The sequence below is a fragment of the Lolium perenne genome, chromosome 4 (genome assembly GCF_019359855.2).
Source record: "Lolium perenne isolate Kyuss_39 chromosome 4, Kyuss_2.0, whole genome shotgun sequence".
Taxonomy (NCBI): domain Eukaryota; kingdom Viridiplantae; phylum Streptophyta; class Magnoliopsida; order Poales; family Poaceae; genus Lolium; species Lolium perenne.
In genome coordinates this window covers 18,575,462-18,600,305 of record NC_067247.2, presented here as the reverse complement: position 1 = coordinate 18,600,305, position 24,844 = coordinate 18,575,462, and the positions used below count along the sequence as shown (strand labels likewise).

General features: G+C 44.1%; 3 protein-coding genes across 4 annotated transcripts; all 3 read right to left on the bottom strand.

Moving 5' to 3' along the window:
* Positions 1 to 1,493: 1,493 nt before the first annotated feature.
* On the bottom strand, positions 1,494 to 5,636 carry LOC127323660 (vacuolar protein sorting-associated protein 9A). 2 transcript variants are annotated; one of them, XM_051351767.1, is made up of 7 exons: positions 5,460 to 5,636; positions 5,210 to 5,357; positions 4,939 to 5,109; positions 4,265 to 4,444; positions 3,200 to 3,479; positions 2,349 to 2,715; positions 1,494 to 2,258 (listed from the first exon to the last, which is right to left on the bottom strand). In XM_051351767.1, the coding sequence occupies exons 1-6, from the start codon at positions 5,549 to 5,551 to the stop codon at positions 2,540 to 2,542; spliced, it is 1,047 nt and encodes a 348-aa protein (XP_051207727.1). In that variant the 5' UTR covers positions 5,552 to 5,636; the 3' UTR covers positions 1,494 to 2,258; positions 2,349 to 2,539. The 2 variants fall into 2 exon arrangements, with proteins under 2 accessions (XP_051207727.1, XP_051207728.1); XM_051351768.2 differs by lacking the exon at positions 1,494 to 2,258 and having other exon boundaries at positions 2,585 to 2,723.
* A 535-nt stretch (positions 5,637 to 6,171) lies between these two features.
* On the bottom strand, positions 6,172 to 9,852 carry LOC127323663 (uncharacterized). The gene is made up of 8 exons (XM_051351770.2): positions 9,616 to 9,852; positions 9,083 to 9,254; positions 8,893 to 8,960; positions 8,556 to 8,696; positions 7,564 to 7,605; positions 6,823 to 6,941; positions 6,613 to 6,714; positions 6,172 to 6,499 (listed from the first exon to the last, which is right to left on the bottom strand). Exons 2-8 carry the CDS (start codon positions 9,163 to 9,165, stop codon positions 6,371 to 6,373), a joined length of 684 nt encoding a protein of 227 aa, XP_051207730.1. The 5' UTR covers positions 9,166 to 9,254; positions 9,616 to 9,852; the 3' UTR covers positions 6,172 to 6,370.
* Positions 9,853 to 10,563: 711 nt separating this feature from the next.
* On the bottom strand, positions 10,564 to 14,601 carry LOC127323636 (importin subunit beta-1). Its single transcript, XM_051351750.1, has 3 exons — positions 14,447 to 14,601; positions 11,558 to 13,886; positions 10,564 to 11,418 (listed from the first exon to the last, which is right to left on the bottom strand). The coding sequence occupies exon 2, from the start codon at positions 13,868 to 13,870 to the stop codon at positions 11,582 to 11,584; it is 2,289 nt and encodes a 762-aa protein (XP_051207710.1). The 5' UTR covers positions 13,871 to 13,886; positions 14,447 to 14,601; the 3' UTR covers positions 10,564 to 11,418; positions 11,558 to 11,581.
* Positions 14,602 to 24,844: the final 10,243 nt, after the last annotated feature.

The window sequence follows — 24,844 nt, the reverse complement described above, 5'->3', positions numbered from 1 at the left end:
TGACATATTCCACGTGGGCCTGCTGAAGCCCTATCGCGGTGCCCCGCCGGTGGCCACTCCGCCACTTCCGCTGATGGCCGAGGGTCGTCTGCTGCCCAGTCCGGCCAAGGTGCTCCACGCTCAACTACGTCGTGATGTTTGGCACTTGTTGGTGCAGTGGGAGGGCCTTTCCGAGGAGGAGGCGACTTGGGAGCCCCGCGAGGAGTTCCAGCAGCATTACCCAGACTACCAGCTCGAGGACGAGCTGTTTGCGCAGGCGGGGAGAGATGTTATGACCGGCCTGGTCTACCGCCGGAGGGGGCCCATTGGCCCAACCGGCCAATCTTAGTTAGGGGCTTAGCCCAGTTAGCAGATTAGGGTTTCGCAAGTTCTCTTATATATACAAGTTGTAATAGACTAAATCAATCAAGCAATAATCAGATATCATTATTGCCGACTCCCAGAGGAGTCGGCCTTCTTCCGTCCGCGCCGCCTAACCCTAGCCGCCGCCTTCCGCGTGCTCGCGACGGCGCCCTGCCGCCGGCGCTGCCTTCCTCCCTCTCGCTCTCAGCACTTCCACCCCTACAATCTACGCCCTCGCCCCGGTAGAACCCTAGTTTCTACCAATCAGACTACAGTCTACACAGGAGAAGAGCGAGAGATAGTCCTATCTTTTGCAAGAACAGGGTGCACTGTTGTTGATGGACAGAGAAATGGGAATGCTGGACCCTCGAGATACAGCAGGGCCTGCATTTCTATGAGATATTTGTGAAAAAGATGCATATGAGGTAACTCATACATGACACCAAAATGTAAAAGTATGGATGGGCAGTTGAAAAAAGATGCATGCCCAGAAAGTAATGTCAACGATTCAAAATAATTACAGGTCTAGACGTGAAACTCGGGTGGTGGAATAGTATGAGCTTTCTGAATAAAATTCAAAGGGCGTAGTGCTAACGGGTCTTTATTAATTATTTGGAATTATATCTAGCGAGTACAAAAAAATATTACATAGAAAAAGTACTACTTTAGTTACTTACCGCTCTTCAGAGCACAAGCATTTCTTCTTGACCACACAGCATTGATACAAGGCCTTTAGTCGAGGGCCCTTCTACTCAAACATCCCTCCTTACCTTTGTCCCTTCACCTTCGGTTTCAAACTGGAATCTGCATAGTATTACCTCCGTGTGAATAATCATGCTTGATTCAATTACAATTAGAATGCTGTGTATCCAAAACATCACAGAAGAATAGAAACATCATATACAGCAAAGTTCAGCAAGCCATTTTAATAAGAATTTTAGATTTTTTTTGGGAAAATGGGGTGGGGAAGTCCCATTGCTAAATTTTATTCAGGACACGGGGCTGTTGTTCTTTCTATAACTTTGTACAAGATAGTGTGCCAAATAGCAATGCCTTTTAGTTTATACAGTATCAGTTTCAACAGTTCAATCCCTACAGAGATGAAGATTTCAGAAGAACTCCATGATAGCTATCGTATTAAGACCGAGGTATGAAATTGCAATCTACATGTTACCTCTGTAAAATCACTAAAGTTTTACATGATCGGGAAAATGCTACTTGTACTAGTGCATTTGTAACTTCAGACTTATGTTACCATACCAGTGCGTTACACCCTGTCCGCGGTACAACATGTTCTCAAAGTACTTAACACACTGTACATAACATTGTCAGACACAACTTTGAAAAAACAAACATACAAAAATCAAACAAACATACGAAAAATCTTCAGACATTTGTCATTCCTTCAGAAAATGGCTTTGCCAGCAGCAGTCCAGAAGTGAAAGACCAGGAGAGAGACCCAACTGAGAGCCAGCTGTACTGTAGCAAGGTATATCATATGCAGCCAGTTGGAGATTGACTACTCAGGTAGTATGGGTTGCGGCAGCATCAATCTGCAGCTGCACGCAGCAGTGATGTAGAAAACTTCCACGGATGCATATTGAGGTATTGCCAAACAAAGCAAGAGCAGACCAGATTACGCAGGTAGTATGGGTTGCAGCAGCATCAGTCTGCAGCTGAGTGCAGCGACGATGAGGAGAACTTTGACAGATGCTCATGGGGGAATCACCAACCCGAAACATGAGCAGACTGGAGACATAGGTAACTAGGAGGTGTCACTTGCGATGCTGCAACCAGGCGCACCGGGGCAGAGGGTGTATCTTTCAGTACTGAGAACTTCAAATGGATAAGACCGGCAGCTGCTAGATGCAACACCCAATGCCTATTCTGAAGGTATGACGAGAAGAACATCCGGTCTGCAGAGATGTTGCAAAAGGCTACCCATTAGGCAGCTCGCAAAGGAACAAACATGTGTCTTAATCTCTGAAGTCTATTTACAGTCATACCTGATGCCCATCCTTGGGTCCTTGTTGTGGGTGCATTGATTGCAGTAGCACGAGCAAGCATGGCATCAAACCTCGTACATATTCTTCCAGCTGATGGAAAACTTTGTACTCGTACCGTGTGAGTGACGTGGATATGGAGGTAGTTTTGTAAATCAACTGATACCGTGTCTGGACAGCATCTTCGCATCAGTTCAGGGATCGTCATCTACTGATGCAAGGAGTTGATCCTCGTCTATGGATAACTTCCTTAAAGCTTTAGACAGCGATGTGTATCTGGTGACTACTTGCCTATAGAGCCCATGCAGCTGCTTGAGTTCTGCTGGAGTCAAACTTTCAGTTTCCGAGTCCATGAAAGGGAATCTGGAACCTGCTAAACTGAAAGATTGTGATTATACAGCAAAAGCAAGCAAAACTGAACCTAAATTGTCAAGCGGATGAAGAGCATGACAACCACTAATCTAGAGATATAATACAGCTTCAGAAAAGAAAGTTCATTTACAGCCACTGAGCATTCTTAGTCCCTCCATCCCCAAATTGAGTCAAAAAGTCAACACTTTTTAAGTTTAACCAATTATATATACTAAATAATTAAGATCTACAATACCAAACCAATATCAATAGATCCAGTATATTTATTCAGTATTGTGATTGTTGATATTCCCTTCTATATTTGATCAAACTTAGCAAGTATTGACTTTTTGACCAAATTTATATGCTACCTATTTGGGGACGGAGGGAGTACATACGACCAGAAGAAACGACATTATGCACCGGGGAAACCTTATATGCCTGAATAAAAACTTATACTAAGCCAACCTGTTTCAAATAAGCAAAAAGTGTTAACAACGGACCTTCTGTATCAGTTTGCTTTTGTAGACCCCTCGTAGATGTCGCCGACCCTTGCAGACTACTAAGGCTTGCAGCACATATTTGAGTACCTAGTTTTGCAGTTTCCATATGCATCTGAAACTCATTCTCTTCCATGGATAGCGAGCGGCCATCAACATTAACTATAAACATCTTTGCTGAAATGAGGTTTGTGAGATAGTATTCCACTTCAGAAACAAGCTTCGTTTCTCTTCTAAAAAGCTGAACAAACTTCAGATTTGAGTGCAGATGAGGAGGATTGGCCTGCATTAGTTTTTCAGGTAGTTTGTCAAATGTACCCAATTTAGTAAAAAACAGGAAAAACAATAGGTTCAGAACCTATTTGTCAAACAATAGGTGGATAAAACAAAGTACCACAAAGACATGAAGACATATTGGTGTGAACTTATATCCTCCCTAGTCCCTACAGACTCTCATGTACATTGGTGAAATCCAAGGAAGCCAAAATTAAAATTATAATTGATAATCGTTCAGAAAAGGGGAAAATAATTTCAAGTGACAACGAACAGCACCAATGAAAACAGATTATGCAATTTAATTGCACTGTAAGATCACGACAAGTTCACTTCACAATGCGAACATAACTAAATTGGGAACTGAAGGTACTCTTTTTCACAGTTTCTAGCAATTACTAAATGGAACTGAAGACTCAATGTTTATCTCCTCCCGTCTGGTCAACTAAAATTCTGTGAAAATTGGAATCTAGTGATGACGCCAACAATAACCAACGAATCCTTCAATACTACAAAAAGTACAATGAGCGAGCGAGCCTGGTCACTTACAATATAATATTTACCAAAAAGGTGAAAATAGGCATCCCAAGGATCAAATTACATTTTATAAGCAGAGCTTCTCATTTTAGCAACAACAAACATGAAGAGGTGAAGACTGAAGACTTCTTCTGATTCTAAACCCTAACTACAAATCCTAAACAGCTAAGTCTAAAGAATACTATTTTGGTTCATTGCTACAAATCTTAATGAGAACAACTGAGCAAGAACGAAAACATTGTAGAAAGAGAAACTTGCCTTTATAGTAATATAAATGAGAATGGGAAGAAACTCATCAGCCCCAGATGGTGTTCGGTCATTTGACATTGACACGTTTAGCAGCAAGTTGTTGATGACTTGGCAACAGCTCATAACACATAGAAGCTTTTCCCGTGGCGATTTGAAGGAATTGATCTTCTGTAACTCTTTAACTGCAAGCTAGAGTGGCATGTGAGGTCAGAGTTAGCTCGAGCCATGGTTCTAAGACTGGAAAGTTCAAATTAACGTGGAGTATCAGAAAACTACAGATGTTGATGAACCGGTTAGGTACCGCACCATACAAAAACAATGGCTTTTTACTATGTAATTCAAAGAAAAAACATGAGCAACCTAGCAAAAGAAACTGGAACAGAGTAACAATTAACTATCTTCAATCAGGTCTAGCATATATTCTGCAAGATGTCTAGAAGGCAATCCAATAAATTTATTTGGTCGGTGTATAGAGCTATCCAAATAAAGTAAGTAGACACATATTGTCAAACCTAGAGCAACATTCATTCAACGGTTACACGGTCAATTACGTCATGACGATGCAGCCTGTAAAGCCACATACATAACGAAAAATCACCAATCACAGCACAAATCTACTGTTTCCACATGAGTCGAGCTTACAAAGCCTTAAACGTAACTGAGAAGAGAGCAGACAGTCTTACCAGCCACGAGGCCTCGTTGTGCAGGACCTTGGGTATGTCCAAGTGTTGAGGCCTGACGAACCGCTGCAGGAGGCCGATCCTCTCCGAGACCTCCGCGTCGGCGGCCGCGTCCTCCGGCGACGCCGCGAAGGTGCGGTCGAAGAGCTTGGTCATGATGTACTTCTCGAGGCCCTGTTCGGCACGCACAAAATCAAAGCAGAGATGCGTTCAATTCATCGCGATGCGACGAGAAACATCGCCCAATTCAGCAGGGAATGTTGAGAGTTGAGACCTCGAGCGCGTGGTCGATTTCTTGGTGGGTGGCGTTGGCCCAGAGGGGGTGCTCCCTGAAGGCCGCCTCCATCGCCGCGTAGAAGGCCTGGACCCTTGCGCCGTCGTCCTCGGCGCTGGGCTCGTCGGGCGAGAGGGAGGCGAGGAAGCTGCGGGCGTTAGGGTGAGCAAGGTTAGATCCCGTATGAGGGGAGGAGGCCATGATCGTTGAGGCGAATTCATTAGGGGAACGGCGGGTGGGGTGGGCTGACCTCTTGATGGAGCGGAAGAGGGCGGCGGCGGCGGGGCGGCGCATGCGGTCGAGGAAGCCGTAGAAGTCCACCGCCGAGGACGGGCTCTCCATCGCCGCCCGCCCGCCCGCAGCGAGAGAGATTTGGAGTTCTGTCGGAGACGGCGAGGCAAGCAGAGATGGGAAGAACGCTGTAATCGTTTTCCAACCGTACAGTCAGCAGTCTTAAGAATCAAGAATCTCTGAAAGCTATTTTTCAACAGAAACTCAATTCGGCTGTCGAGTGCGTATGATCACTCTACCAAAAAATACATATTTATGAGTGTTAATTTTTTTTTTATCTTTTTTACACACCAGTCAATTTTTCATGAAACGGATAAGTCGATTTTTCATGAAACGACTTTGTGAGCGCGTAGCACATGAAGATGTACGTGCAAAATTTTTATTTCAAATTTTTTAACATTTCAAAATGTGTCTAACATGTATTTCAAAATAAAGGAAGCATATGTCCCATGTGTCAAAACATCACTCCCTTTTTTCAACAGGTTCTGAATCCTGACTTAAAATTTAAGTCATCTAGTACTGTCAACGGCGCAACTCGTGGTCTCTACATCAGTAGATGCACACGAAATAAATCAGGTGGTTTCCGCATCAAAGTAAAACCAACACCACAAAAACCCGGTGTTTTGCGCGATTCGTATCAGATCAGCGAACAATGAGAAAAATCCAGATCATACTCAGATAGACCTTTATTCTTCTCTCTGTTAAAAGGATCTCTGCAGATCTCAGAGTAGGACTCCCCATAACAAATTGCAGTCTACCATACAAATCTTCCTGGAGTGTCAGTGCTACAATCATAAGTTACACACATGGCTATCTAGCTGTAGAAGTCGCTGGGCATGATCTACCAACAACCAGGGGCCCAAAGGGTTTCTACGGGCATGATTTCCACGCAAGATTCATCACGTCGCCCTCGGCGTACGGCCTCAGATCCCACATAAGGCAGTAACCATCAAGCTCCGCGGAAGATGATTTGAGGGACAGTGACCCAGCAATCTTCTCCTGTAGGTAAAACCGACAAAAAAAAAAGATGAAACCGTCGGCATTTTTCTTTTGCTAAAGCACAGGAGCAAACAAACACGTATCAGCTGATGGATGGGCTGACAGGAATTTACCTGCATCGTGTAGTCAAGCTTTAGCATGTTATGGATGAGGATCATCAATGTAACGAGTGATGAATCACTGTCGAGGTGATCTGCAGGTTGCTCCCCCTTCTCCTGGAACATGGAAGAATGTTACTTGGTGTCGTCATCAGTGCAAATAGCAGGTTCTGGTCTGTTGAAAACGCTGTAATAATTAACAGCGGCCAGGATAGAGGCCCCTACCTCTCTGCAGTTATCAGCAGTGCTCTCGTCTGGAACATGCATACCACGTAAATTGGCTGTTAGTGTTGCGTCATAAGCACCTTCCACTAGGCATTGAAGTTCTTCGAGCAGTGCCTTCACTGAGCAGGAGAGAAAAGGACAGCATAGCGGTTAACTGGAGTTCGGAGACATAAGAATTTAATAGTGCAACTTGGTGATGATTGCTTCAGAAGCAAACATTATGCATCGGACACTATAACAGCAACAAGAAAGAAAAGACCAGGGAATCACAGTGGAATCATCCGACATTCTGGTAATCTTTAGCATAATTTGGAGCCAAACAGCCAGGTACTGAACAAATAGAGCAGGGGCTATCCACTGGCTAGTGAGCATTAAAATGATATTTGACAGAGACCTCTTGGGAAAATTAGTTATGGTTACTCTATCATAATAAATATGTTCGCCTTTCCTGTTTGACACAGTTGTGTCATTTCTGAGCACTAGGACAAAATGCTGCCTATTCTACCCTAATATGCAGTTTTTCTTTCCTTTCCAGTGTGAGGATATGAATCTCTAGATAAAAGAGCTTTTATGGAACCAGTCTAAGGATTTGGCAATTTCAATCCACTTGGTGATTTGGCATGCACTTTGCAGCAAAGTTATGCTTTTAACACTACAAGAACCTCTTGATGATGGAACAAATATTAACAAGCTAGAAAGGATAAATATTAATAGTTACTGAAAACAGAGGATAGCAAATACCTTTGTGTATACAACCTTTGAGCTCTCCCTCGCATGAATTTACTTCTAATATAAAATGAAAGATTTAGTATCAAGCTGACAAAACTGCATACTGTAGATTAAAAGTGAAGCATGATGTCTGTGAGAACTTCATGATAAAAGTCAAGAATTGCAAGAGAGTATTGATAAATCATTGCTCGAACGTTTGATTATGAAGACATGAAATGGGCAAGGTGTCTATAATCGCCACACGTGTAGTCGTAGTTATATGAAAATGGGAGTGAATTTATGATCTGCTGAGAAACTTCTGTATACCAAATCCCTTACCCTGGAGAATTCAAAAATTCACTCAAACGAACAAGGAATGTTTCTAATACGAAGCAAGGACATATCTGCAGACAACGTACGAAAATGCAAAGAGCCTCTAGGCCGCCACTCGTTCGATACTCTGTACTTTTGTAGTCTGAACTGGCGTGGCGGATGAAAAATTGAGAATTCTTGTGAACGTCATATCAGAATTGCATGGACATGCTTCAATATTCACGCATTTCTCCTGATTCGTTAAAAGTACTGGGTCACGAATAAAAAAATGTTAATATATTTATGCCAATTTGAAGGTGAGGCACAAACTGAATGAGCTTAAATTGGGTTTGGTATGTTGATCAGAGGGGCCAGGGAAAGCTACATACTATAGTGTTTGCACGGGTACCGCGAAAGCAACATTATATATATCAGTAAGCTTGTGGAAGGCTATTTGGCCAAGTTAAAAAAATACAACATATGATTACATGCAATAAGATTTTACGTCTATATCCAATTAAAGAGGACTGGAGAAACATATTTATTAAATTAGTTTTCATTACTCCAACATACTCCGTGTGATAATTACTCCTGATGCAGCTACGGCAAAAAAAAGTGCATTGTTTAAAAAAACACATTTGGCACTTTGTTTCTGATAGGCTGAATATAAAGCATATGGGATAATAAACCATTAGCACTTGATTATAACTCACACTGGCTCAAGTTGGAGATGCTCTGGCAGTGAAGGCTGCAGCCTGATTCGAGATAGGACTTCATCCTGTCGGTGCAGTTAGATCTAACTATCTCACCTATAACATCCGATTCAACCGGAATCCGCGGCCTCCGAAAATACTCTGAAAACAGAACACAAATTACTTCAGAAACTTTGGCCTGTGATGGGTGATAACAAACACTCTATAATTTCAGTGAATATAGGAGGGACGCCCCAACAGAAGAGAAGAATCAGAAATGTAAACCATACAGAACAATGCTAACCTAGTTTATGTCCTGACAATAAATGGGAGGGGAAATACAGTAATCAAATATAACCTAGCTCTTGCCGTAATCTCGTCAGGAATCGCCTCCCGCCATCCACGAGCTCCTCGAACCGCGTCACCCTGCGGTCACAGAGGCAAATCATCAAGCGTGGAGCGAACTGAACTCCGGACTCCAGGACAGAACTTCCGGCAGGGCAGAAGAAGAGAGGAGGGGAACGCGGGTAGAGGGGATGTGGAGGTACCCGGCCATGAATTCCCTGAAGATACGGTCGCAAGCGGTTTCCTCTTCTCGTTCCCTGGCAAGATCCGCTGGCGTGTCCAGCATGGCTGGGAATGCTCGCAAGTTTCTGGTGGCGGCAGCGGCTGTGCGTGTGTGAATGCCTCCGAGTTTATACTATCCAGCATTAGGAATTACTAGCAGAACATCATACTGTAATTAGCATATACTGAAAATGAAATTGTACTACCTCTGTCCATTTTTAGATGTCAAAAGTTTATCTAAATTCAAATGTATCTAGACACTCTTTAGTACGTAGATACATTCGAATTTGAATAAACCTTCCGACATGTATTAATGGACGGAGGGAGTACCATTTACTAGCAGAAAATTAGGAATTACTAGCAGAAAACTGAAATTTTTAATCATATACTATCAATGAAGTTAAATCATTTACTAGCAATCAACATAACGCTGAAATTTAAATCAACACAACATCCGATAGCACTGGAATTTAGATCAACAGAACCAGAACCTAACACTGAAAGTTTAATCAACCTGCTGCGGCTGGGAGGAAGACATGGAGAGGACGAGCTCGAGGTCGCCGGTTGGTTGGGGGGGGGGGGGGGGGGGGTGGGCGGGCGATGGACGAGGTGGCGGCTGCTGTTAGGTCGCGGGTGGACGAGGTGGTGGGCGTCGGAGCGGCGAGCCGGGGGCGGATTCAGCGGCGGCGGCGACGGTGGGAACCCTGGGACTCGATGCCGGGGAACGTGGACTCGATGCCGGGGAACTTTTTTGATTTTTTAACTATTCTTTTTTTTTGTACTTCTTCAACTATTTCTTTTTTTTAGATGTTCATCAACTATTTCTATGCACTGGCAATCTTTTGTAAATACTAGCAACGACAAGGGAAGCCGTGGATACCATTTCGGTCTATAGGGGAGAAGCTCAGCAATCTCTCCAAAAGGAGGTCGCCACCTCGTCAAATCATTCTAGGTTTAAGCACGATTTGTGATTCGAGGTGAAAATAAGAGCATCAACTCTAGCAGTAATATACTAGGGCAGATTTCGTGCTCCCGAGGTCCAGTGCTCCTGGTTAGTTCAAAAAATTCAAAACTATATCTGTGAGTTTTAAAAAAATTGAAAAAAAATATTCGGATGTAGTTCATGAATTATCCCACAAACGTGTAAAATATCAATTCCAAATACTTTGTATTCTGAGGTGTAAAAAAATAACAAAAATGTAGATCTGTAGAAGTATGTTTCAAATCCCCAAATTTTATCAGATTTGTCATTTTTGTGTAGCCCACAATACAAATAATTTCAAGTCACGATTTTACATGCTTGTGGGATACAACACTAACTATGTGCAGAATTATTTTCAGATTTTTTAAAAACTTGTAAACCATGATTTTAAATTTATTTAAACGACGAGAGCACTGGAGCAAATGATACTTTCCGGCTGGTGTGACGAAAGAAATGAAGAGAAACGGGACGGAGCAAGTATCTTTAAAAAATGATATGGTAGGTAGCCCTTGCACACGGTGGGTGAAATGAAATTTAGAATCAAATACTAAAAGTGCGGGAAACTTTCGAACTTTTTCACCCATTCAAAGATAATTTACAGGAAATAAAAAAAAGGAAAATAAATCCTAACAAACTACGGACGGCGCGCCCATGGGCCCTGATGTGGCCAATTAAGCAGGGTACTCCGGATAGGTCGGTAGCGCCTGCGGTTGCCACACCGGTGGGCCATGCTGCGGCCAAGTAGGGTAGGCCAGCGGCGCCTGTTGCGGTGGCAGCCGGGCCATCTTCTCGAGCCACTCCACCTGCCTCTTCCTGTCAACAACATGGAATCAAGCAAAGCATGTTCTATGTTTAATTTCACCTGACCAGATCTCTGGGATCTTCAGACACCAAGGAAATCTCTTCATTTCTCAGATGAAGCAAAGCAAAACTGTGCATTTACCGGTGATTGGTGGAGAATGGAACTGGTAGCACATTACTGTATATCACTAGCAACAAAAAAAAAACACATGTGAAACTATTCCATATAGGACAAACTAGCTAGAGGATCAACCGATCTCCGTATATACATGGTGGGATGCCCCTACCAGTATACTATATAACAAGAGGCTTGGCTAGGCTGAATCAATTAATTACCAAAAAGATCTACATCTTGACTTCACAAAAGCCAAAGCCTCGTGCATATTGAGAGCCCCGTGCGAGAGAATAAGACCACGAGATCATTCGTCATATTAACATTTCGTCAACTCCTAGATCAGTTCATTAGTCCATGACTCCACCGTCGAATGGAAATCACCCAAGACATCAACCGCAGTGTTTGTCACATTGCTATCCCTGAAAGATGCACGCAATGATAAGGGCCAGGAACATGAACCTATAATAATATAAGAAGAACAAGGTAATCATGGCGCTTGACAGTCAACCCTATATATAACCAAAAAAGAAGCTAGGGACTGAAAATGGCAATGAGCACCTGCTCTGGTTCTTGCAGACAACTTCACTGAAATCGATTAGATCCGCCGCTACTTTCAACCCATATTTCGGGTCCTTTATACCCCATAATTCCCTGTCTAAGCTGGTTACTGTAATCAACCTCATCCTCTTCTAAAACATCGTCATAATATTCCGGGTCAGCAGCATCTTTCAGCCTTCTCATAACAGCCTGCAGGTACTTCTCGAAATTCTTGCCGATAGCAAGAGCAATCTCTCCAAAACATTCCAAAATGGCCGGTTTAAGCATCGGCTTTGAGAGACCTCTGTAAAGAACATCCATTATATAATCACAGTGTGGCAGGATTTCATCTCCCAGGACAAGAAAGATGTCACCAATCACCTGTAAATAAATTGGGAAGAGTAGCTTCACATTAAAATGCTGCAGCAATATCGGCATGTGATCCACAAAATTTGGACCGACAACATGAGCGAGAGCACCAATGGCAAGCGCTGCTTTATCACGTGCAGCAGAACTGTCAAAGGTTAAGACACGGCAAAACAGAAGCAGCACATATGGAGTACGCCACGCTGGAAATGTGTTTCCCAGTTTCTGGATTAGAACATGCAGTAAGCCACACAGCAAAACCAGAAGATCGTATTTGTTCCTTTTGTCACCTGATGAATTTGCTTTGGCACCAAGCACCGCGTTCAATCTTCTCATGATACGAGGCATTAAAACTCCAATAGATGCTGAAGCTTTATAATCTTGTATGTTGCTTACTCTCACAACCTCACACAACGCTTCATAAGCAGATGCAGATGGTGGAAGCCTGAAAGGGGTCTCCTTAGCAAGTGCTGAAGTAGAACAGAGAACCTCGAAAACGTCACTAAGAAAAGGTGAAAGCTCAGATGAATGGACTAGCTCAGATGAGATCGACTCATAACCTTTGGCAAGAAAATATATAGCTCTACAGGCTTCCTCAGACACTTCTGGAACATCTTTACTTCTCAATCCCAACACAGCTACGATGCGAGGAAGGTTTTCATATGTGAAAATTCTATTTGCGCAAGCTGGAGAATGCAGAAGATCAAACAACCGCCGAAGAGTGCAAACAGCGGTGCCTCTTACCTCTACATTTCGGTCCTCCATCCTGTCAAGCAACAAACGGACAACAGGAGAAAGTTTCTCGATAGAGGGACCTTGAAGGATACCGGCTATTGCAAATGTAGCTGCCCAGCGACTCTGCCAATCTGATGCTTTGATATTAACCTCGACAAACTGCATTGCAATGGGGACAATTGCATCCCCAATAGTTATAGCGACGAGGTCTAGGCATGTCATAGCACTGATGAAGATTGCCTGTGCATCATCATCTCTCTCTTTCTTTAACAGAGTTTTTAGCAGAACTGGAACAAGTAAAGAGAGGGGCTTCTCAATAAAGCTACAATCTACAGTTGAGATAGCATGAGCATCATGCTTGTTTTGTTTTCGGAATTCAATCACTTTTTCACAAATAGTGATCCAGAACTTGATACATTGGAGTGCCCCTGATTCCACACCTCCTTTCAAAGCTTCAGTTGTAAGACTGAGTATGGTTTCCGTGTAAGGTTCTAACATTCTATAATATTTGGATGCAATTGCAATAAGGCAGCCGAATGCTGCATGTTTGATCACCGCTCCATCGGATTTATCTGCATCACATATTGCAGTCATTATACAATTTCTGCAATCATCATTTGCGAAGTTAGCAAACATAACAACATTCTGTAGAGCTTTAACCGCTGCAAGACGGACTTGAGAACTTTGCTCTGCCTGGTTCATTGCCCGGATGACGGCATCCAGAACATCATCAATTTTATCCTGCTCCAACCCCAAGAACTCCTCAAACATATACTCAAGCGCCTCTAGAGTTGCTTGCTGTAGTGGAGGAGATGCACCCTGATGTGCCATGTTGCTCAGCAATCTTCCAATGAGATCTTGCCAATCCCGGCTGGGTATATCAATATATGCAAGCTTCGCGATAACCTGTGATGAGGCGTGCCAAGCATCAGGCACCAAAGACCCTAGAGTTGCCAGCAATGACTCCTTAATCTGCGATTTGATAAGTGGATCCAGGTTGATCCATTGTTTGATATTATCTTCAGAATACTTTGCTTCCACTGAATTCTTAAGGATAATGCCAGCAAGCCTTCTACATTCGGGCGGGCTTTCATTGCTCGCGAGCTCTGCTGATAAGGATAGGAGGAAGTTGGGAAAATCAAGCTGCTGGAGCTCACTGAGGTCGCCTTCTGCTGCGTACCGTATACTGTCATCCAGGTCCTGAGCATCTCGCAGAATCTTAGTGAGGCTCATGGTTGTGTCAACCTTCCTGGCAAACACCAAATAACCATAACTTGTCAGATAGCGGAAAACTAGAAGCAGTCGCGTGCAAATTGACTCTAAAAAAGTGGTATACATGCATGGACAGTCCTTAGGGATCAAATTAACATGTTCAATTCTGGGCACGACACTCCTATTTTCAGTTCAAAAAGAGCTGTCTGACACTAGTATTCCGGGCACGACACCACTGACTGAGTCAGTAGTACCACCAATGACCAATGGCACCAACAGAGCGAAGCATTGCTAGGATAATTAAGTGAACATGACCTAGCTATCCCAAATCCAGCGAGCCATGAGTTAATACACAAATTTCTTGGATGAGCATGAATTTAAGTCGATTTATACTGGTAGTAGGTGTAGGCATGGGAGATGCAGCAGAGACCAGTGCGTGCACGCGCTGGTCTGTCTCTGCAAATCGGAAGTGGAATTGCGCGCAGGCACAGATCGATTTTCCCATCAAGCGGAGGACGTAGCGGCGGCCGGCGACTAGGGTTAGGATGGACAACGCAAATCAAACCCACGTACGCGGGCAGGAGCGATCGATCTTACCTTCCCGCAGAGGTGGGGGCTCCGGCGGCGGGACGGCGATTGATCGTACGGCAGCCTCGTTCCCCTCCGGCCTCCGCTGAAGGAGACTCCGGCGGCAGTCCGGGTCCGGGACGGTGTAGTATTGTTTCAGTGTCGGACCGTGGAAACCGACCAGAACGGCTGAAGAATTTCACAAAACTAATCATTTTAAAAATTCACTAAATTATGTATGAAACAAAACATAATTTTAAAATATCACGAAACTACAGACCGCTCGCAAGTAAAAAAAGGAAAATTATGAACCGCTCTGCCTCACAATAAGACCATCTCCAGTCACGTCTCCAAAATGCGTCGGATCGAGTATTTTGGATGCTTCCGTTTCATGCCGCGTTTAGGGCGCATCGCTTCCCAGCCACGGCCTTCAAACACGTGCCCTAAATTTGTTTTACATTAAGATAACTATTTTTTGCTTTGTTTGCATTTTCGAAGGAACATTACATGAACTAATACGTAGTTTGGAACATGGTTAAAATATTGTAAAATAAAAAAACCTAGTTAGTGTTAGCCTCACAGATTTTGTATGTTCGCCGCCAAGAAAGAACACTCTCAGGAAGTCACCCAAAATTGAAAAATTAAGTTGGTTGTGAGAGTGTCAGTTGTTGTTTTTTGATGCGCAGGAAGAACATCCAGAAACCTACACTAGTGGCTTCAATTGACCGGCGACCATTTTTTCTTCAAAGAAAGAACACTCGTTTCGTCGTCCTTGATGTGGTAGTACCAACGGTAGGACGTGTCAACGAACACCTTCATGCTCATCTCCTCGCTGCCTTGGTAGCAGAAGTTGAGCATGCAGCCGGTTTGGAGGTTGTGGGAGCGCGCGAGCTTCTCCCAACCGGTGTGGAGGTATATCTTGCCGCGCCCGTCGAAGAGCACGTTCACCGGTCACCGGCAATAGCGCGGTCGGCTCCTTGCCGGCGATGAACTCGGCGAAATTTGTCAGCAGCCTCTAGATGCCGAGTGGGTTGCCATTGAGGACGGCGATGAGCTTGAACTCCCACTCCCCCTCAGAAGACGATGACGGCGCAGGCGATGGCGACCGTTGAGGTGTTGCTGCTCCAACACGGCCGCCGCGGCCGCGGCCACGGCCACGGCCGCTACCTCGACCTCTACCTCGGCTAGCCATGGAATGGCTCTCGACTCCTGAGATGGTGGTGGCTAGGGTTGGGGAGAGAGGCGCCAGGATTTGTGTGAGGAACGATGCGCGAGCACACCTTTTTATATGTCGGAGGGAGCGTTGGCGCACATTAATGCTGGAACGGAGAGCTAGGCGTGATGAGAGTGTCGCTGCGCCTCTCTGTGGAAACTGTGATGTCGCTGTGCGCCAATTATTTCCGGTGCGTGGTAGGCAACGGTTGGGCGTCGTTCGTGTGTCAATCCAGTGTCGGGTTGGCCACTCCACGCCTCGCTTCACGCTCTGTCAGACATACCCGAAGCGTCCCCTATGAAGTGGGAGTGGGCTTGGGACGCCGAACAGCGTATTGGATCATGCCGACGGAAAGGGCCTTTGGGACGCTCGATTGTGACCGAATAAATGTCCAGTCGATCCCAAAAATCTTTGGGCACATGACTGAAGATGCTCTACAACCCGATACATGAAGCCCGACCCCAAACTCGGATTTCCCTAAATTGAAAAACCCAAGTACGACATCAGTTAGTAGGTTTGAAGACCTGACTTTTATCTGGCCTGTCACCCATACTGTTTTTGCGCCTCTTTTTTTTCTATGAAGCTCGACAAGCATTGTTGATCACAGCTATGACTCCTCCAACAACTATCGTGGTGGCGGGTCTTCTGGCGGCAACTCTTCTCGCCCTCTGGCCCCTCAAGCCAGAGGACAGGGACAAGGTGGCTACCGTAGTGGTCGGGATGACGACCATCATTACAAATACAACATCAACAAGTGTCAAGTTTGTGGCTAGTTCGGCCATGTCTCCTTAAAGTGTAGCGAGAGCTTCAACCACCCCTACCAGGTGGACGCCGCTCATAATGGTCACACTTAAGTAATGACAGTGTCCTCTAGCACTAGCACGCTTAACCTTCGGGTTTCTTTCATCATGCTTCCAAGTGCTTTATGCGTATGTTATTAATGTTAGTATCGTATCAATACTTTTAACCTCTTGGTCACGATATCAAACTTATTTAATATTTAAATTACAAATAATTAATTTAATAAATAAAAGTGATGATTTAATAATAATATTGAATAAATAAATAAAAATAAAATATTTAAGTATTTTTTTAAAAAAAAATTGCAAAACCTAAAACCTTAAATTTTTCATACTTCCCTTTGGCAGTTTGAAAATCTAAAAATTGGCTAATCGGGTAAACCCGGGTGAATTAAAATTGGAAATTTAGGGTAGATACATTTTTTTCAAGTTCGTATGCAACCAGAAATCCAGTTTTACTGATACATGACACAATTTTGCAAAAAAAATTCGAAATTCATGTTTGTTAATTTCACTTGCAACTAGATGACATGACACATGGACATCTCAAATGATTTTATTTTTTGAATTTTTTATTATTTTCTTTTATATTTTACAAAGCTAAAAAAGGCGATCCATGGAGGGGGTGTGGAGCAAAAAATCCCCGAGAAAACCTTTAGTCCGGGTTGGTGTCTCCAACCAAGACTAAAGGGTAGATCTTTACTCCCGGTTGGCACCGTCGGGGCCTGCCGCAACCTCTTTAGTCCCGGTTGGTGTCTCCAACCGGAACTAAAGGGTCAGTTACGAACCGGAACTAAAAAAATCGACGTCCTACCCGTTTGAACCGGGACTGATGAGCATATTAGTGCTGGATTCAAACACAGCCGGTACTAGTGCTCCGAGCGGCTCCGAATAAAAGACATGTTTTCTACTAGTGTGAGCGGCGGTGGGAGAGGTGCCTAGAGCTGAGCCTGCTGAGCATCTGGGCTATGGAGGGCTTCGTGGCGGCGGGGCTGCTGTGAAGGGTGCCATTGTCGCCGTTCATTAGAGCATCTCCAACGCTCCGACCTAAACAGACGCGTTGGACCGTCCATTTTTTGCTGTTTGGGTCGGCCTCCGGAGACGCGGATAGACGAGGACATCCGTGAATTCTTTTGTTCCCCAACGCGCAGTGAGACCCAAAACACTATTCCTCTTCTCCACATACTAGTACTAGTTGAACCAGTCCGACGAGCTCCACCCCCGCCCGGCCACGGCTCGCCCCCGCCCCGGCGACCTCCGCCCCGCCACGGCTCGCCCCGCCCATGCCCCGCCCATGCTCGCCGTGTTCCGAAGGCCACGCCCGCGGCCGTGCCCGTCTCCGCCCGTGGCCGACGCGGGCCGGCGCCGCCCCGCCCGTGCCCGCCCGCCTCGTGCCCGCCCTGGCCAGCCGTGCCCGCCCGTGCCGCCCCGCTCGTGCAAGCTCGCCGAGGCGAGCGCCTCGCGCACGCGATGCACGGCGAGCTCGGCCGAGACGAGTGCCTCGCGCGGGTGCACTTCGCCGCGCGCGCACGACGACTGTGGCGGCGGCTTCTTGGTGAGCGGCATGGTGGCCGGCCCTGCAGCGACGTGGGCGCGACGTGCGGCTTCCTCCCCGCCAGAGCTCCTCATGCCAGCTGCAGCGCGGGCGCGGCTTCGTCCCCGCCGGAGCAACGGCAGTAGCCCGTCCGCCCGTCGCTAGCGAGCAACGCGTCAGCTCCAAGCGGGCCCACAGCAGCGCGTCCGCCTTCCGCCTGCTCTACTCCATCTCCGACCGTCGTCGCGGGCGCGGCCCGTGGCCGACTGATGTCTACGCACGCTTCTATTCCTGTAGACAGTGTTGGGCCTCCAAGAGCATAGGTTTGTAGAACAGCAGCAAGTTTCCCTTAAGTGAATCACCCAAGGTTTATCGAACTCAGGGAGGTAGAGGTCAAAGATATCCCTCTCAAGCAACCCTGCAATTAAGATACAAGAAGTCTCTTGTGTCCCCAACACACCTAATACACTTGTCAGATGTATAGGTGCACTAGTTCAGCGAAGAGATAGTGAAATACAAGTAATATGGATGATTATAAGTAGTAATTGCAATCTGAAATAACAATGGCAGCAAGCGAACATGTAGCAGAACTTGTTGGAAACGGTGTTTCAATGCTTAGAAACAAGGCCTAGGGATCATACTTTCACTAGTGGACACTCTCAACAATGATCACATAATTGAACAATTAGATAACTTCTCTTCACTTGTGCTACTCTGAATTACTCTTCTATTGAAATCACTAATCATCACGTAGTGGCTACAAAAGCTCCACTCAAAGTTCATCAAGTACTTGACAAACACCACTCATAGGGATATCCTCATCAAATCATAATCCAAGATAATACCGTTGCAATTTAAACCGAGTACTAACATAGCATACACACTGTCAACAATAGCTATGAAAGGGGGAATAGATCACATCAATACTATCATAGTAATAGTTAACTTCATAATCCACAAGAGATTACAATCATAACCTACGCCAAGTACTACATGATGCACACACTGTCCTCTTTACATCATGGAGGAGGAATAGACTACTTTAATAACATCACTAGAGTAGCACATAGATTAATAGTGATACAAAGCTCATGATCACATAAAGATCACACCATGGGAGAGAGATGAACCACATAGCTACCGGTAGAGCCCTCGGCCTCGGGGGAGAACTACTCCCTCCTCATCATGGGAGACAGCAATGGCGATGAAGATGGCAGTGGTGTCGATGGAGATGACTCTGGGGGCAATTCCCCGTCCCGGTGGCGTGCCGGAACAAATACTTCTGTCCCCCGAAACTTGTCTTCGCGATGGCGGCGGCTACGGAACTCTTCGTGGGATATTGTCGATCGTGTTAGGGTTTTCGCGACGGACATAATATATAGGCGAAAGGGCGGAGTCGGAGGAGCCAGGGTGTGGCCTCCTGATGACCCACAAGTATAGGGGGTGTATCGTAGTACTTTCGATAAATAAGAGTGTCGAACCCAACGAGGAGCAGAAGGTGTTGACAAGCAGTTTCGATGAAGGATTCACTGTAAATGCTCACAGACAAGTATTCAGGGGGTTTTGATATAGCAGATAAATTAAATACAAGTAAGTAAAATGCGAGAGTAATAATTGCAGCGAGTGGCCCAATCCTTTTTAGCACAAAGGACAATCCGGTTTGTTTACTTATGATGACCAAACGTTCTTGAGGACACACGGGGATTTAGTCTAGTGCTTTCGCTTCATATAGTTGATTAATCTTCATTGTTTTGATAAGTGTTGTGTGGGTGAACCTATGATAATGCACCGCCCTTCCTAGGACTAATACATACTTGTGATTAAACCCCTTGCAAGCATCCGCAAATACAAGAAAGTAATTAAGATAAATCTAACCACAGCCTTAAACTCTGAGATCCTGCTATCCCTCATGCATCGATATACCAACGGGGTTCAAAGGTTCTTGTCACTCCGGCAACCCCACAATTAGCAAACGAATACAAGATGCATTCCCCTAGGCCCATAAAGGTGAAGTATCATGTAGTCGACGTTCACATGACACCACTAGAAGAATAACACCACAACTTAAATATCAAACCATTAAATATTACTCAACATAGTTCACTACTAACATTTAGACTTCACCCATGTCCTCAAGAACTAAACGAACTACTCACAAGACATCATATGGTACATGATCAGAGGTGATATGATGATGAATAACAATCTGAACATAAACCTTGGTTCAACGGTTTCACTCAATAGCATCAATAACAAAGAGTAATCAACACCGGGAGAGTTTCCCCTATGAAATAATCAAGATTCAACCCTAGATGTTACAGCAGAGATGAGTTGCAACGGTGGAGATGATGGTGTCGGTGGTGGAGATGATGATGATGATCCCAATGAAGTCCAGCTCGATGACGGTGACGATGGCGACGATTTCCCCCTCCGGGAGGGAATTTCCCCGGCAGATTTCAGCCTGCCGGAGAGCTCTTTTCTCTCTGGTGTTTTCCGCCCCGCAGAGGCGGTTGTGTCTCTTCCCGATCGTCCTCTGCACCTTAGGTTTTCGGGTAGATGAAGTACGCGAAAGGGAGATGGTCGAGGGGGGTCGTGGGCCCCCTCCCCACGTGGCGGCGCGCCTGGCCTGGTGGCCGCGCCGGCCTATGGGGAGGGCCCATGGCGGCCCTCCTCGGCCTCCCCTTTTGGCTGGCTCCTTCTTCCGGAAAAATAAGAGCTTCGGTATATTTTCCGTCAATTGTTGATCTTCAGAAATATTGTATCCTGGCGGTGCTTTTTCGAGCAGAATCCTGACTCCGGTGAGTAATTCTCCAATAATCATGAAACATGCAAAATAGGTGAAATAACATAAGTATCATCTCTAAATATGAAATATATCAATGAATAATAGCAAATTATGATATAAAATAGTGATGCAAAATGGACGTGTCAACTCCCCCCAAGCTTAGACCTCGCTTGTCCCCAAGCGAGACTGAACTCAGTAAACAAGACCACATGTTTATGGAGTGAAGAGTCGATAAATAAAATACGGACAAGAAGCATCACATTAATTCACACAAGACATTCTAGTAAACAACTTCCTCATATAACTCAACTTGAAACAAGTAAAGGGAAATCACAAATAAAGGTGCATAGGAAATCATAATTGGTGATGGAAAACTTCGTTCTTGGTGAAAGAACAATTAACAGATTGTACTTATCTTTCGAGCAGAGCCTTTATATTAGAGCTTATATGGCAGAACTTACATGCTCAATCATAACAATCTCCTCATAATCATTGATAACCTTCAAAGTCATATTCATTCAGATAAAATTTGTACTAAACAAGGAAGAATAAAAGACATGATTAAATAGATCACAATATAAATGGTTGGATCACAACAACTCAATTGCTTGCTTAAGATAGAGGGAAATAGGTTTACTGACTCAACATAAAGTAAAGACAGGCCCTTCGCAGAGGGAAGCAGGGATTAAATCATGTGCTAGAGCTTTTTAAGTTTTGAAATCATATAGAGGACATAAAAGTATAGTTTTGAGAGGTGTTTGTTGTTGTCAACGAATGGTAGTGGGCACTCTAACCCCCTTGTCAAACAGACTTTCAAAGAGCGGCTCCCATGAAGGATGTTATCTCTACCAGCAAGGTAGATCATCCCTCTTCTCTTTTGTTTACACATGTACTTTAGTTTTATTTATGGATGACACTCCTCCCAACCTTTGCGTACACAAGCCATGGCTAACCGAATCCTCGGGTGCCTTCCAACATTTCACATACCATGGAGGAGTGTCTATTGCAAAATTAAGTTGCTTACTGATGAATCCGGGTAAAACATGTGAAGAGAATTATTAATGAAAGTTAGTTAGTTGGGGCTGGGAACCCCGTTGCCAGCTCTTTTTGCAAAATTATTGGATAAGCGGATGTGCCACTAATCCATTGGTGAAAGTCTGCCCAACAAGATTAAAAGATAAAACACCACATACTTCCTCATGAGCTATAAAACATTGACACAAATAAGAGATACTAACTTTTTGAATTGTTTAAAGGTAGCACACGAAATATTTACTTGGAGTGGCAGAGAAATACCACATAGTAGGTAGTTATGGTGGACACACATGGCATAGGTTTGGTTTAAGGTTTTGGATGCACGAGAAGCATTCCCTCTCAGTGCAGAGCTTTGGCTAGCAAAGTTGTTTGAAGCAAGCATAAGAGTTGAGGGAAACAAACAAATATACATGTGATAGAAACAATCATGCATCTTCCTTGTAAGCACAAACAATTTTAACTTCAGAATACTAAACTCATTAGCTAACAAGAAAGAAAGATAATGAAATAATATATCTACATGTATTTCCCTCTTTTCTACTTAAACCTCAAAGTATTGTTGTTGTTGACCAATGCTAAGTTTGCCAAAACCAAATAGATTTACTTAATGCTCCCAAAGTGATACAAATACTAACAACAAGATCAATCATATAACAGAAATTGTAAACTAAAATAAGGTGTGCAAAATGTAAATGATAAAACTTCTCATTAATATTCCATAACGATAACTCACACCAAGGGATACATAGATAACCAACTAAAAGAGAGATACTGCCACACTGCAACCATCTTATATGATAACTTCCCTACTCATGATATGACACTACTTGATAATAAGAAGATAAAAGATAGTGATGATGTGATACCGCGGCACTCCCCCCAAGCTTGGAACAAACCAAGGGGGTGCCAATACCAATAATGAATTACTCCTTCGGCGGTGATGGTGAATTCTTCCCGTCATCAGACTTCCAAGGAAGAGGCTCTCCATCAACAAACGACATCTTGGTCTCAGGAATCCTGAAACTAGCAGCATAGCTTATGTGTTTAAACCTGTTTTCATACTCACAGTTTTGATTCTGAACATCGTAAAGTTGCGCTTGGAGTTTGTTGGTAGTGTCGTGAAGCGAAAGGATATCGTCCCACAGCTTTGAAGTATCCCTCTTGTGTTCATCAATAAGCTCAGACACAATTTTGTAGAAGATATCCACTTCACGTTCAGCCATCTTCTTGTAGGTGAAAACCTCTTGTTCTAGTTTCTCCATCCTGTCCTCCAAACTTCCTTCTCCTTTAGGACCCCGAACATCTTCAATCTGCAATGCTCCATCCACGAGCAGCAATTCCTTGGGATGCATCTTCAGCTCGTTCATGTACGGGTTGACGACGTTCTCAAAGAAGTTGTCCTTCGGAGTCCGGGATGAAGACATGCTGGCTCTAGATCTGAAAATAGTATCTGGCAGAAAACAGCTCGAAACAAAACACGATGAGAAAACGATATACGGACCTCGGGGGATCCGGGGGATTGTATAGCAAAAAAATTCACGACAAAAGGAAAGTACCAGGTCGAACCTGAGTGGGAGAGGGACTCCGAGGAGCCGTCCCCATAGGGCGGCGCGGCCAGGGTGGGGCCCGCGCCACCATGTGGGGACGCGCCCTCATGCGTCTCCTCTGCTCCGATTCGATCTCGTAATTTTTCATATTTTCTAAAAATAGAAAAAACATTGTTCAGAAAGTTAAACGCGAACTTTTTATTACCAGAACTGTTACCTATTCAAAGTCGAATTCTGCAGAACTATCAATTTGATCTTTGATGAAAGTTTCCGGAGTCATCACTTGAATAACATCAATATCTTCATTATAAGAATCTCCAGAAATATAATGCTTGAGTCTTTGTCCATTCACCACTTGCGTGGCATCACCTTTCAGAGAACCAATTTTTATTGCCCCTGAACGATACACCTCCATAATGACATATGGTCCTTCCCATTTTGAGAGTAATTTCCCTGCAAAAAATCTGAGACGAGACCGATACAATAGGACTTTATCTCCAACATTAAATTCTCTTTTGATAATTCTTCTATCATGCCATTTCTTAACTTTCTCCTTAAAAAGTTTAGCATTTTCATAAGCTTCACTTCTCCACTCATCTAAAGAACTTAATTGTAGCAACCTTTTCTTACCGGCAAGTTTAAAATCTTTATTAAGTTCTCTTACAGCCCAGTAAGCTTTGTGCTCTAATTCTAAAGGTAAATGACAAGCTTTTCCATAAACCATTTTATAAGGAGACATACCCATAGGATTTTTATAAGCAGTTCTATAAGCCCATAGTGCTTCCTTCAACTTACTAGCCCAATTTTTCCTAGATTTATTAACAGTCTTTTGTAAGATAGATTTAATTTCTCTATTTGATAATTCTACTTGTCCACTAGTTTGAGGATGATAAGCGGAAGCAATTCTATGATTAATACCATATTTAGCAAGAGTTTTTCTAAAACCACCATGAATAAAATGAGAACCTCCATCAGTCATAAGATATCTAGGTACTCCAAATCTAGGAAAAATAACATCTAAAAGCATTCTTAAAGAGGTCTCACCATCAGCACTTTTTGTGGGTATGGCTTCCACCCATTTAGTAACATAATCAACAACAACAAGTATATGAGTGATACCTTCTGAAGAAGGGAAAGGACCCATGAAGTCAAATCCCCAACAATCAAATGGCTCAATAACAAGAGTATAATTCATAGGCATTTCATTGCGTCTAGAGATATTACCAACTCTTTGACATTCATCACAAGATAAAATAAACTTTCTTGCATCTTTAAAGAGAGTTGGCCAATAAAAACCTGACTGTAGAACCTTTTGTGCGGTTCTATCTCCGGCGTGATTTCCTCAATAAACACTACCATGACACTTACTCAATATCTCTTGTTGTTCATATTCGGGAACACATCTTCGCATAATACCATCCACTCCTTCTTTATATAAGTGTGGGTCTGATGGCGTGTAACTCACACGTTCGTTGGGAACCCCAAGAGGAAGGTATGATGTCGTATAGCAGCAG

Coding starts and splice junctions, on each gene's coding strand:
- LOC127323660 (XM_051351767.1), bottom strand. CDS start 5,551: ATGGAGAGCCCGTCCTCGGCGGTGGACTTCTACGGCTTCCTCGACCGC. Junction 4,445..4,938: donor ACAACGAGGCCTCGTGGCTG/GTAAGACTGTCT, acceptor ATGCCACTCTAG/CTTGCAGTTAAAGAGTTACA. Junction 2,716..3,199: donor AAAGCAAACTGATACAGAAG/GTCCGTTGTTAA, acceptor TCAGTTTAGCAG/GTTCCAGATTCCCTTTCATG.
- LOC127323663 (XM_051351770.2), bottom strand. CDS start 9,165: ATGCTGGACACGCCAGCGGATCTTGCCAGGGAACGAGAAGAGGAAACC. Junction 8,961..9,082: donor TTCAGGGAATTCATGGCCGG/GTACCTCCACAT, acceptor CTGTGACCGCAG/GGTGACGCGGTTCGAGGAGC. Junction 8,697..8,892: donor GAGATTACGGCAAGAGCTAG/GTTATATTTGAT, acceptor TTCTGTTTTCAG/AGTATTTTCGGAGGCCGCGG.
- LOC127323636 (XM_051351750.1), bottom strand. CDS start 13,870: ATGAGCCTCACTAAGATTCTGCGAGATGCTCAGGACCTGGATGACAGT.